General features: G+C 38.9%; 1 protein-coding gene across 6 annotated transcripts in view; it reads left to right on the top strand.

Annotated features, from left to right (window-relative positions):
* The window catches only part of LOC121513812 (DNA-binding protein SATB1), a 91,725-nt gene that overhangs the window by 34,927 nt on the left and 42,105 nt on the right, over positions 1-14,693 (top strand). For 4 of the 6 annotated variants that reach the window (XM_041793793.1, XM_041793795.1, XM_041793794.1 and 1 more), the window contains 2 exons: positions 8,886-8,997; positions 10,086-10,163. In XM_041793793.1, coding sequence (XP_041649727.1) covers positions 8,886-8,997; positions 10,086-10,163 — 190 coding nt within the window. The remainder of the gene's footprint in view (positions 1-8,885; positions 8,998-10,085; positions 10,164-14,693) is intronic. The other 2 variants (XM_041793797.1, XM_041793796.1) reach the window with 1 other exon arrangement.

Here is a 14,693-nt window from a genome sequence, read left to right as displayed (position 1 = left end):
ATGATAGTTTTTTACTTTCCCACCTCTGTGTGTGGCTGATATATACAGCTGATACATCAGTTGAGAACTTCCACAAAAATATTCATATCTGATGACACTGATAATTAACTTTTAAGTCAGTTGATAGCAGTTTCTCTGCAATAGCATACATCCTTTAACTGTTTATTAAAAATTATGCCTATTGTCTATTATTTTTTCTTCAAAGCAATTAATTCAACATTACACTTACTAATGGCCACATGAAGTCAGAAAAGCATATGCCATCATGTTAACACAACATTAACCACATTGATAATGTCTTGCCCATTATCTTGCTTGAAAATACACCAGTGTATCTTCAAAACTGGATATACTGCCCAGTCCTAACCTGCTCCATGTGTGTTGGTCTGCAGGGGTTTTAGTTTGTGTGTTTTCCTCTATCAGTGTGTGCTCCACACTCTAACTCTGGCAGCTGGGTGCCTACAGTACCTGACTGCTGCACCACCATCCACTCACACATACACAGTCTCTCTCTCTCTCTCTCTCTCTCTCTCTCTCTCTCTCTCTTCCTGTCTCCCACGATGGGGAGTGGAGTAGATGTTGGGGACCGATAGTAGCCCAGTGCCACTTCCTGGTCTTGCCGATAAGCTCTCTGTGCTGCAGATGGCTATCACTTAGAGGGTCCACACACACATGCTTCTGCACACACACACACACACACACACACACACACACACACACATACACACAGTCCTACTACCTGTTGACAAGCCCTAGCACAGCCCTCCTGCTGGCTCCGCAGTGGCAGCAGAGGCTCTGGTTATCTGCTTGATTTCACTTAGTGCGTATGCATGTGTGTGTGACAGAGCAGTGGGAGAGAGTGAGACAGAGAATAGGTGTGTTAGTGTGTGTGTTGTTTCCTTCACACATCCACGCAGGGCCCCCTGTGAGAGGTAGAGTGATGTATTGAGGGAGAGGGCTGATTAATGAGGAGCGTTTATTAGAACATCTGTGTCAAAGATGGCGGAGAAAGAGGGAGCAAGAGAGATAGAGACAAAGATAGGGGGAGAGAGAGAGAGAATATACTGTCTTCTGCAGGCCTCTTGTTTGTTGCCTGGAGCCGCCTTAGCCCAGATATACTGTAAATAAAAGATGGCAGGCTAGAGGAGAGGAGTTCATTATCCCACAGACTTACAGCAGAATTCTTTCACTTCATATTTATGGTTTTCAGATGGATCTTTGGTTTGGGTGTTGGCTCCAGAAACCAGGTTAAAGTGGAATTTGTGGCTTGCTGCTCAACCAATATTCATTGAAAATACTCATTTTTCTTTCCCAGTGAGTGGAAAGCAGTTGTTTGATTTAGGGGCTGGCTGCATACTAGATGATAATCTGATTATAAAACATGGCAACCACAGACATAAGGACTGTTTCAACTATTTTTAATATTATAATCACATACATTATAAGTACAGATGTTAATCTTCCAGTATCTCTTGATTCATTTAATATTGATTCTGGGGTCATGACTCGATTCAAAATTGACACGTTTCCTGTTTCTTGTTGATTATTTCAGCATCTACCTCATACTGTAGTAAGTAACACCTAAAACAGTTTATTTGTTTTTAAACTGCAAAACCATTTAATATGAGTAAAATGTGTGGGCTTAGGCAGGAAACATCAGAAACTTGTCAGCGATAAAATGATCCTAAATCTAAAGACTTCACTATCAGTGTAGGGTAGCAGGTGTTATGTTTTAACAGGTGACTATGTTAGCTGGTGACTTTTCAGTGTCTTCATATTTTTCAACATTGTAAAAGCACAGAACAATTACCTTTATTTTTAATTTATAGATAATTGGATATCCCTTTTTTTTTTTTTCCAATGCCGGCACTAAATAGATACTTTATTAACAGTGTCGGTGCTTAACAGTGTCTGAATCAGTACTTTCTAGAGAATAAAGATAGTGTGTTAAAGGCAGCGGATGAAATAAAGCTGTCTTTGTATTGTGAATGATTCAGAGAAATATCTCTAAAGGAAATGGATTTAACTTTAGAGAATAGTCCCCACCAAAATTCATATACTGGTATTGCCTCAGAGACAAACAAAGTAGATGGGTCAGTCAAGGTGACTGTGCCCTTTGAAAACATGGGCAGAGCACAGATATTGTTTTGAAGGCAAAAATGATGAAAAAATGCTTCCTGAAATAAAGCATGTGTACATACATTGCACAGATTCCATTGCATATGTCATGCCTTTCATTTGGACAGTCCAATAGGTATCAGATATATGCGTAGAAGATACATGGTTCTAAGTTCTAAGTATCTGTTATTAGCCCAGATGCATACGACAAAAGATCACGTGGTATCTCGCTAAACCTTTACACCAGTTTTTGATATGAAACAGATGATCTTGTTATTTTTATTTTCTGTGCTGGTCACCAGTTAGTGGTTGATGTTTTAATTATTTTCACAGGGGGTGAATGTGTATGTATAATGTGAACTCTGTTCCTGAAGTACGCTTCATTACTTTAGCTTAGCACACTTAGCGAACATGTCAGGTCAGGCTTCCTCTAACCTGCAATTGTAGAATCCACAGTGAGTCTTAATGATTTTCTATTGGAAAACAGTAACTTGACAGCTTACAGCATTGTAAACATAACATGCACTCAGAGGTAGTGCTGCTTATGCTAACAGCACAGCTAACGAGCCACACACCTCCAGCTGCATCTGTGCACTAGCTTAGTTGGAGTTGGAGCATGAAGGGAAATACCAGCAGCTGGTTTACTGTGCTCAAACTGTCTGCATCGGGGATATTTGAACTCAACAGTGATCCAAACTGTTCACTAGTCTGTGGATATTGGTATCTGACCACAAATCAAGTTTCCTGACGTTTATCTGGACCTGATTTTAAGAACACAAAGCAGAGCCTGAAGACTCACAAGGCTGCAGCCTATTTTAAAACAATATCAGTGCATCCAGGATTTCTGACTTAATCTAGTTTGATTTTAACACCAACTAAACTTTTACCTTATTTTTAATGTGGCGAATTCTCACAGTACAGCTCTGAACTTTCATATTTTGTCGTATAAGCTGTTATAGACTAGATATATTCACGTATTAACGTACAGTTATGACACAAAACATCTCTGCACAGGTGTTTGATCAGCTGAGGAGCTGTACTGACAGCAGTTAACATAATTAAGATGTAGTTTTTTTTTTAAAAGCACTTTCAGCTGAAATAAAGCTATTTAATGCTTATTCCCTCCTGATTTCTGTCACTCATTCTTTCTATAACTCTGCGGCTGGACCAGCTGACTCGTGCTGCATGGGACTTCACGTACATGTCTTTACAGCCCGCCCACCAAGTGAGGGCATGGATGTCTGTGGAAATGCAAACTATTTTGGGGTTTAGTGTACCAAACCATACCAAACCATACTGAATCAAACCGGACCCCCTGATGGAAACACAGCTATATTGTATCATATGTGTAAAGGGATTCTTGTTGTTGCTGTAATTCTGCAAGCTGGCCCTCTTTTTAGTATTCCTGTTTATGTTTGCTGCCTTTTTTTTTTTGTGAGCTGTCAAAGTACAAAAAATCCTGTTGCTTGTTTTCATTGGCTCTTTCAGATATTCCATAGGAGGCAGCCTGATTTGGAATGATTGATATTTACCATTTGAGATCAGGAGGCTCGGACTCAGTAAGACGGACTAAAAAAATCATATTGACAGAATGCACTTGAGAAATATTTGAACAAATAATCTGTTGCAACAAGACTTGAATGGCCATCCTTACTCTAGCTTTAATATGTCATGAGAAATAAACAGGACATTACCATTTTAAAGCCATAGTAGATTGAACTACAGTTACTGTTTCCTAAAGGAAACACTTCATAAATCTAAAAGAAGGAGCTGCTTCATGCAAAAATGTATGACCCATTAAAAGGGAAATTATGACTTCCTAACCCTAACCTGAACTCTATTAGGGTTTTCATTAAATGAAGCCTTTTCAGCATTTCTACAAAAGCCTGCTTTGTTATACCATACAAGTCCCAATGCAGACATCCTCACCCCCCTTCACAATTTTTTCATCATGACACGATGCAACACAGTGTGGTTGTACAGTTTTACACCAATAAATGGCCTTCAACGTGACTCTCAGCTCACTTGCTTGTATTTGACTTCAAATAAATAGGCAGCTAACTTGGACTATAAAAAGTGAAACAACAGTCTGTAACCTGTAGAGGTGTGTATGATCAGAGTCGCAGATTATCATTATTGAAGTGAGGGGTTTTTTGAGACTTTTTCTGAAAAGTCTTGAAAAGCAGCACATATGATGGAACTCTTCTTCAGCATTTGATTGCTTTTCTTTTGCACAAGTTTTAGTTGAATACTTACACAAATAGACACTGAGTTGATCTCTCAGACATTTAGTTTCTCACCTCACTTCTGTATGCTGTTGTAGGCCTCAAAAATGTTTTGTCCTGTTACTATGACATCTTGATACGCCATTAAGCTAGTTTAAATAAGCACATCCCTCCCTGCAGTTTGGCACTGAAATCTTGTGTCTATCTTGCTCCTTTGTATCCTTCCTTAAACTTATTTTTGTTGGTGTGTTCTGATTGGTAATGTGTTTGGATTTGTCTAATAGAAAAAGATACATACAGCTTCAAAAGAAGGGTCAGGAGTTTAGCGAAAGATCAGCTTCTCTCACAGAAAAGCTATTCCTGTGCAGTCCAGGGTGCCCTCAAAGTTAAGTTTATACACTCCTATCGCTTTATACTAGTTGCCTTGTCTGGTTTCAGAACCTGGTTGCAGTTATTTTTATATCCGTCAACATGGAATGATTCAGGATAAAAACAGAATGTCACGAGCTGACAACTCTGTCTGATATCAGACCACAAAAGCCTCCAGCTTTTGAATTGCTCCATCAGCAAAGAGCTTGAGCATGTAAAGCAAATACAACAAAGTAGCTGGTCACTGAAGCCAAACTATTGTGTTGCTGTTGCTTGTTTCATTATAGAACTCATAGAAGGTGTTCAGTATTCTTTATTGCACCATTACAGAGCTACATCTGATTCTGGCTTGCACAATTTGACCGTACACTTTAATGTAGATGAGGAAGCCTAACTGTGCTAACAGACTGATAGATGAGAAAACATGTATATCTCGGCTCTGTTATTTGCCAGCACTGTTGGGAATGTTACTTTCACAAGTAACTTTTTACATTACAAGATGTCTGCCCTAAAAATAGCTTGCATTACTGCATTATTCACAAGGAAATGTAAGGTGTTAGAGAACGTTTGCATTGCCAAAAATCAAAATCCTTTTGTGTTTAGTTGGATATTCTGGTGATAAGTGTTAATTTTGGCAGCTATTTTTAATGTTCGGCTCAGTTTTAGTCTTTAAATGAAAATGCATTTTAGTTTTAGTCATACTTTAGTCATGTCTAGATCCTTTTTAGTTTTAGTCTAGTTTTAGTCAACGAAAACTCAAAACATTTTATCTAGTTTTAGTCCATAAAAAGTCCTCACATTTTAGTTTCTTACTTTTAGTCCAAGCATTAATTTTCTTGCCTAAATTTGATACAAAGTCATGGTAGTGTGTTCTCTGCACCCTGCTAAATCTGGGGCTCCTGCTTTCTACAGCTGAGAAGCAGAAGAGATAGAGCTGTTGTTTTTTGACAGATTTACCCAAGTGGAGAAATATCACAGATTTTTAATGTCTGACAAAAACTACATTCGATTCTAGTCAAGTTTTTGTCGTCTTGACGAAAACTTAAATCATTTTTTGTCAGTTTTAGTCATAACAGATCTATTTTTGTTAGTCTTAGTCTAATTTTTGTCACGGAAAAAAAGGATGTCGACAAATAGTTTTAGTCATAGTTTTAGTCAGCGAAATTAACACTACTGCTGATATCATCCAGATGGCATAAAGCCTACTGTACCTTTGAATGTGTCCACTCTACTGCTTTCCTATTTTCCCCTAGTTTACAGCCTATAATCAATAATTCTGCAGTATAATAACAGATGCTATAACCCAGTGTTACAGGGGTCATCCCACCCTGCCTGATTTAATAGGTTTTTGTGTGCGTGCTTCTGCCCTTTTGACATTATTCAACAGCAGTACTTTGTATAGAGACGCTCAAGCAACATTAACCTTGCAAAGCAGATGGACGGGCCGGACCCATGTCGGCCACTAGGCAAATTCATCTTGAAAAGCTTTAATCCACAACATTTGTGCCGAACCAAACACTGATCGGACCAATCAGTGTCATTTAAGGAGAACGAGGCGGTAGCTATGGGCAGGGTTTAGTTGTACCTAAAGCAGTTTACAATGGCTGCCTCCATTGTTGTGATTAGCTCAGATATAGCTCTAATAAGCATTCATTTTGCCAAAACTTGACCACATTTCTGCATGAAATAAAGAATAAAAACTACATTGTATAACACTAAAAGCTTTTCACGATGGAAAAGATGTATTCTCTCCTCTGGCTCCTAGTGGAGTGAATAGCTTGGACCTTAGCCACAGTGGCCGTTTTGTCAGATCTGGACAGCATTTCTTTATTAAAACAAGGGCAGAACGCAAGAGTGAAAGCTTTTCATGACAGCCATGCATCCAATGGCTTCTGCTGCTATAGTAGCTATTAGCTCTGATGTAGCTGTAGTAAAGCAGCAGTTTAATCAGAACTGGACCACATTTATTTTTAAACAAGAGCAGAGAGTCACACAAAAACTTGTCTTGACAGAAGACGTTTTTGCATGCCTCCTGACTGGCCTTGGCATCAATTTTATTCACGGAAAAGGTCCACCATTAACAATCTATGGCAGCGGTAACCTATCAGTTTAAGAGAAGTGCATACGTACAACCTCATTTTGTCTTGTTGCTCTGATTGGCCCGTCATGAATGTGATAGACAGAATGGTCCTCCAATCAACTTCCAAGAATTTTTTGAAAAGTCCTGCCCTGCCCAAATGCTTTCTATGGGAGCTTTCCCAGATGAATGTGAAATATATCCATGCGGTGGATATTTGAAACTGTCGATCTGACATGTCAGGTTAAAACATCACTCACCTGTTAAAATGTTTCACTAGATATTCTTTAATCATAGCAGGTGAGCTGCATGTATGACTGTTATTGAGGAGGCAGTCTCTTGAGTGAAAGAATACAGGATAGTGTCAGCAGTAAAATTCAATGTGAAAACAATGGCATAGGAAGCTTGATTTTTAATATGAGACATTTTTCCTAAATGGTGCATTTACTGAAGGGATATACTAGTGGACCCATTTGTATCGTGCATGCATGGTGATTCAGTATGGATTTTTAAAAAGGAATAAATAATGGTTGGCGAATACACTTAGGTGGCTGTAAGTATACCTGGGGGGCCTGATGGAGTACTATCATCGGGAAAAACTGAAACCTTTACAGCTCTTTATTATGGAGAAAAATCAGACAATGAACCATGGAGAGGCATACAATACCAGTCACAGCCATGTCAGTGAAATCAAGACAGCACAGGTTCCAAAAAACGCTTGTGTTTCATCACGATGTTGTGATATCCCTTTCTTCCAAAAATGAGCTAGCTACTCATGCGCTCTGACACACCTGTAGGTTTACCCACTGTTGTCATGAACAGAAGTCAGAGAGAAACGAAAACTGGACAGAAGTGTGATTGATAGTGACAAAGCTAAGGAAATATGACAAATCTCTACAGACAGATGGCTTTCATGATAATTTAACTTTATAATAGGTTATTTGAATTGCCGAACCTTATATTACTCAATACAGCAAAAACATAATCTGAGTACTCAAGCAGTATAGTTTGTAGTGCTTACTCCCGACACTGTTTGTCAGTTAATGAGGTGTCCTGGCGAGGCATATCTCAAGTTGATTGTTCTACCTTTTCTGTATTTTACTGTAAGTTAACATTTGGGTCTCCAAAGATGTACTAAAATGACCAAATCTTGGGGCTCAGTGCTTGAAAATAGAAGCATCTATTTTTGCCTTCCTTTTGTGGAGAAAATCTGCCACCAAATAACCAGAATCATCCTGAACCAGTTCATTGTGCTCACCCTGCCATTCTGCTCTGCCAGAAGGTTCCCCCCACCATCCTCGGAGCGCATATATTATAAAAAAATGATAAAGATGGCATACCTGTAATTTGAAAACAGATGGTTTGGTTCTTTTGAATATTTATAACAATCAAAAACAATTTCTCCTGCACCAGCCTCCCTATTTGCCCCGAGGCCAGCAAGGTGTTAAAACATTCATTTTAATGAAACTAGAAGGAGAAAAATATCGCCTTTTTGTTTTTCCACGGCAAAGAGGAAGGTTGAAATGAATGCAGAGAGGGTAGAGAGTTGACTGTAAAGAATAACATACTCAGTGCGGCCCTCGATCTGCTTGAAGTTGTTGTCTTTAACAGATTGTATAAATAAAGAGCTGGAAAATAAAAGAGGTTTATCTGTTTACATCGCATGACTCCCCAGATGCTGATATTCAATAAGGCGCTATCTTCTTTCTTTTTGAAGGTAAATATCCTCCGTGCCGCCTGCTTTTTATGTCAACAGACTTAGCACTCAGTTGACTTTGTAATTTACCCACTCTGAAATAAAAAGGTTCAGACAAACTCAACGGCATTTGATAAAAAAGAACAGACAAAGCCTTGTTTGATTTAATTTGTTCACCTTTAAGGAGAGGAAATCCAAAAATATCTGCATGTCTGATAGTTTTCACGTGCCATTTTTAGTGCTGGGTTTTACCGTGTCCCTATCTTTTATTTGTTTTGACAAGCTACAGTGTTACTGCATGTTTCACAAGCTTTTATATTATGTCTGTATATTTTCCACAATGAGAATCTAAAGTCTCTCTCTCGTCCTCTCTCCCTCTCAATCAATCTCTCTCTTTCAGAGTATGATTTCCTCCATTGTGAACAGCACTTACTATGCAAATGTGTCGGCGGCAAAGTGTCAGGAATTTGGGCGCTGGTATAAACATTTCAAGAAGACAAAAGATATGATGGGTAAGCAAAACGGAGGGGCGCAAAGTATGGCGCTCACACTTTTGTCTCTTTTCACACACACACACACACACACACACACACACACACACACACACACACACTAGTCGCCATCACAATATGTTCTCTAACCAACCGTCTCTTTGTCTTCCTGCCGTTGCATGAAGCAGAAATACATTTTTATCTTGTTATCTAATAATTCAAGATTACTCCAGTCTGTTCTGCAGAACACAGTGTTATCTTTGATTTATCCATTATTGCTCTCACTAAAACTAAAGCAGAGCCAAACAGCGGGCCCTGATTGTTTTTATTTTTGTTTGTGAACTTTAGTTTTCCATGAACAAAAGGCAGCAATGACTTTAACAAGACACTGCCTAGTCTGGAATTCAATTAGATTTTCTTATCAACCCTCTAACAATGCATGCTTTATATTATCTTAAAAAAAATCCCCTTTGACCCACCAGGAAATGAGGTTATATGATACCAGTATCACCCCAGCTGCAGATAGAAATCCACAATTTTTTATGTCTTTTGATTTAGCACAACTCCACTCTGTTGCAGGGCTCATAAGGCAGTGTAATGTTGAGATATTAGCTTTAACAATCTGTTGAACAATCTTTTCTCTTCGCCAGTGCGCCACTGCTCGCTATGATGACAGATGAGATATTATATCAAAATGTTTTCACAGTCTCCATGCAAATAGCGTGTTGTGATCATATCTTATCTGATGTTTTTTTCTTCTTCTGTTAAAGTGTCTGCTAACATACGCTAGGAACATTACTTACTCCAGACCTGCTGTACTTGTGTATTATCCTGCATACTCCTACACATTTTCTGTCATAATTGTTTTCGATCTGGCTTTATTTTCCTCCAAAATGGGGCTGCTGCAGCTGCCAGTATGGCCTCAGTGATGCTAGCGCTTTAAATGTCATATTTCTGCTCAGCTGCAGTGGGAGAGGAAGACTGTGGAAAGCTTTAACCCTGTGTTTCTTTCTTCACTACTCCACACTGTGTGCTGTATGTCTGTGTGTGTGTGTTTGTGTGTGTGTTTATGTGTGTGCATGTGCGTGCCCTGCCATCCAACTGTGCAGGCATGCGCCAACCCTCCCAGCTGGAGGGCTACCTGGGGACATGTGTCCTCCGTGAGAGTCCGCGTGCCAATGCACTAGGTACGTTGCAACATGGGCACACACACAAACGCACACACGCACACAAACACACCTTTGATTTGTTTTCACTTTGAGGGACATTGACAAATGAACCATAACCTCAAACTAAACAGTGTGTAATTTCTAAGGGGGCTCTCAGATCCCTCAATCAAAACAATAACAAAAGATGTGGCTATCATTTTAACAGAAAATGTAATGGATTAAAAGTAGATTCATGTTACATTTAATGCTTATTCATGTCATGGCATTAAAATGAATTGCAATAGATGCAAGGATGATTTGCTTACAAAACTGCATCTACATAATGATATTCAGAAGTTATGATTGTTATTACTCTTACAGATTAGGTTGTAAAGTTAGCCAAATGAATGCTTACCTGTCTTGTAGAACAAGGTAAGATTGGTGTCTCACTGTTGATCTTTTTGGTTTTAGACCTTCGGGAGAATATATTTTGGGGGTTTTGACTTTATTTGGGTACAACTGAACAGAGGATAGAGTAGGAAATCAGGGAGAGAGAGTGGTGAATGACAAGCAGAAAAGGAGCCATTGGTTGTACGCAAACGTAAGCCCCCTTCTTAGAGCATTAAAAGGAATATACTGGATCAGTATGAGGGATGTGACTCAACCAGTAGGCCATCAGTGCCCCAAATTAGACATTTTAGATAATATTTTACCAAGACTGTCATGCATTAATGCATTAATCGCGTTTGGTTAAAACCCATAGTTAGCACGTTATATTAGTTTTACGCAATAATTCTAATCACAGTTGCGATTGTGATGTCAGGCTGTGCATTTACATAACCACATAGAAGGCTGCAATTGTTTTTGTATTTAGTAGTACTTGAAAGGTTTACAAAAATGTCTAGAGAAAGACCTTAAAGTTTACAATAGTACTACTGCATTTGCACTTTGTAGAGGTACCTTTATTTTAAAAAAATATATATATTTTTTTAATGTTAAATTAGTTTAAAAGCAGTTACTGTAAAACTTCAGTTCTTCATGCTATTTAATACTTGTATGTTTTGAGTTGAGAAATGCCCAATTCAAACTATCATTACTCTGCATTTTCCTTGAATACCAAGCAAGTAGACTGATGATACCATTATGTATTATATTGTAATTTCAAATGGCAATATTGGCCAATATAATCCCAATAATGCATTATTACCAAACTGTGCAACACTAAATTATTTTTTAAAATTGTGATTAAATGCATGCTTTATTGTCCTTTTCTGTACATGGTCAAGCCACTGCAGCTTCTCCCTGCAGCCAAAGTGATGTTAAAAAACAACTGCTTTCACTTTAAAACTCACAGACAGCTCAATGGACAAGTTAAAAGTGATCTGTGCCTTGTTTTATCGAAACTTCACCATTTTACCATTCCTTTATTTTCTTTTCAATCCATAACAAGTTCCTTTTTTGTACTATAGTTCATGTCACAATCTTAGATCTGCCTGAATTTCCTTATCTTCTTTCAAAATAAAGGCAGGCCTGTATTCCAACAGGAAGTTAGTCAGTAGCCCTTAGTTTAAAACAGTTCAATTATCCAAAATGAAACCAGAAACCATTTTTAATGCAAAATAGTGGAATTTGAACATGAAAAGATTAATCATGATTAACTACAGAAGTTCTGAGATTTATCGCGGTTAAAATTGTATTTCTTTGACAGCCGTAATGTTCACATATCTTTAGACTTTTAAATATTTACTTTTAAATAACAACCCCTCTGTGCTTATCTCAGTCATGACTCAAACGTTAACCCAAACAAGTTTTAAACCTTAAACTTATCACTGTGAACAGATTGGTGTTTCCGACACAAGGATGATACTCAGATGGGCGATCCAGGTATATTAACAGCTACCCAACTATATTCGCTGGACATTATTTCGTCTTCTTTAAACAGAAAGAAACCCATATACAATCGCCATCCATGCATAAGAGAACTGTCCGCTTATAAATAAATGCACTGAGAATTCACATTTCATGCCAGAATTTCAGCTTCTTTACATTTATTTCTGCTGCTGCATTTCAAGAGGCAAATGATGATATTTGAGCATCTTCACCTGTAGGAGCAGAAACACAAAAAAAAAAACCTAAAAAAACTAGGGGGTATGGATGATCCTCTGCCACCCCCATCACCCACGTATAGTCTCAGTCTGTGGCAAACACTGCAAATAGTTTTGAGTTCAGAGGACTTAAATTCATACATTAGTCTGAGTTCAGAGAGGCTTCATTCCTTCCTTGATAACTAACCTTGATATTAAATTCTTGTCTTTTCAAAACTTAATCTTTAAAAAAAAACATAATCCAAAAACCAAACATAACTTTGAAGTCTTTTTAAAATGAAAGATGACTTTTCACTTTGTTAGCTGTAATTTGAAACAAATCCTCCCTCTACTCTTCTCATCTCCACCTGTGACCTTACTTTTTAAATGACATAAATGTCCCATTTTTTATAAAATATCCTATGTAAGTTATCATAGAAGAAATACTGTTATCTTTGGCTTTAAAGAAACACTGCCAGTAGAAGTGTTGACTCAAAAGGTTTTTCCGTTTCTCTGTACAGACAGCAAACCCCGATAAGAATAAAAGCGATAATATCTTGATATGTACTCAATCTGAAACTCTAGCCAAATGTGTCGTGTCAACCAAACCTCATCAACAAATAAAACCCTGGCACAAGGGTCTCCAATGCCCACCGCACACTCACAGAAACACCCCAGCCTCAATATTCATGATATGCTGCTGTTGGACACAAAAGTTTGAAGGCCAAAGGAGAGAATGAGGCACTGTCATCCCATTGTGCCTTGGCAGTGGTACTAAGTGTGACTCTGCATTTACTTCACCACAATGCATTTGAGCCTGAAGTCAAGGGGAATAAGTACCTGGTCACAGGTACTGGCAAGCGACTCCACTGCTCTGCCAGCTGAAGTGGTGTTCGCAGCCGCCGGCAAATATGGTGTCTCCTTTTTCTTTTTTTTTCTTTTTTTTTTCTTTTTGACGTGGCAGTGTTAGAGCAGGGAAGCCAACACAGGAGAGAGAGTTGGGTCACTTTGTATGTCTCTCTCTCTCTCACAGTCACACACACTCCCTCCCTCCCTTAGCCCACATCCCATTCCCATTGTGTGTTTAATCCGGGGCTCTTTTGTGGCAGGATTCCACACGAGGACTCCCGCTTCTGTGGCAGCCTTTTTCTCCCAGGGCCTGCCATGCTCTTCTGTCACCCCTTCTCTTTTCAATTTGCATGGAAATGCCTCCGTGTGCCTGTGTGTTTGTGTGTTGTGAGCATGCCCCCCAGCAGTCTGTGCGAGCGAGCATATGCACACACATTCACATATTCACATACAAGTGAAAAGACACGCCATACCATCAGAGCCAGGGAATGCCAGGGATTATGGAAAAAGATGTGATTATTACCAAGATTTTTTTGTTTTGTTTTTTCCCCCACATCATTTGTTTTCGACAAACGCTCAATAGACCCGTCTTGGCCGGATGTTTTGTGCATGCTGACAGTTAAGAAACAGGCAGCTCAAACACACGATTATTGTGGGTATTTTTGGAAAACATCCATGCACTTAATCTTTCATCTGCTGAAAAATTCAGCTTGTTGAAGACCCTCACCCCCTCCTCTTCCCCATAACAGCAATTTACTCTTTTCACAATCTCTTTCTGTGGGATGTGGAGGCCGCAGCACACTTCTAAGGTGTTAATGTTGCCATCCGTATGAATTCTTAAACGCTGCCCCCTCACTCGCTCGCTCAGCATCGTGCGTGCAAAAAGCCCCAGCATATGTGATATTCCTTAAAGAGAGGCGGAAACCTGAAAACGTTCAGCTGCTACGAATGCTTGTTCACTTCTCTGTGGGTAGCACTTTGAATGTTAAATCATTGTTTTCACCCACTAAGCACATAATTTAAACCTGCCTTAAAATATTCCCTAGCAGCCATTATGGACTTTAAGATTCCCAAAGCAGGAGATGCTGTAAAATTCTCTGAAACGCCACCAAATGAGTGCATGGATTCAATTTTTCCCCTTATCTTACAGACAGATCAAATCTTTTAATAGATCATAACAAGGGTGTTTCTTAGGTTACAAAATATATCCTCCAATTTTCTCCCCATGTCACCATTCACTGCACCCTAGATTTAAATTTAGACCACCCTCCACTTTTAATGCCATAGTGGCGAGCTTGTGTTCCTTATTTTAGAATTAAGGATGTAAAGAGAGAATCAGATTCTCCTGCTTTTATGGACACACACTCATTTATACTGTACCTATTCACACACACTCGCTCTACTGTCTCTATGGGATTTATTTTTCACATGATGAGGCCACAGACGTTCTGAACTTAATTTCGAAGGCATGGCTTGTGCAAGACACAGGTCAAACACAATGGAGCTCTTTTATCTGCCTTTCCATCTTTTTCTTTTTTTAACCAGTCGTTGGCTGATCAGCTGTTTCATATCCAATCAGAGAGGGAGAGGCCTGTGAGGGAAAAAGACACTAAACTTTTGTATTTTCCTGTTTGTG

Source organism: Cheilinus undulatus, linkage group 8, assembly GCF_018320785.1.
Source record: "Cheilinus undulatus linkage group 8, ASM1832078v1, whole genome shotgun sequence".
Lineage (NCBI taxonomy): Eukaryota > Metazoa > Chordata > Actinopteri > Labriformes > Labridae > Cheilinus > Cheilinus undulatus.
This window is presented reverse-complemented; position numbering and strand designations above follow the sequence as displayed.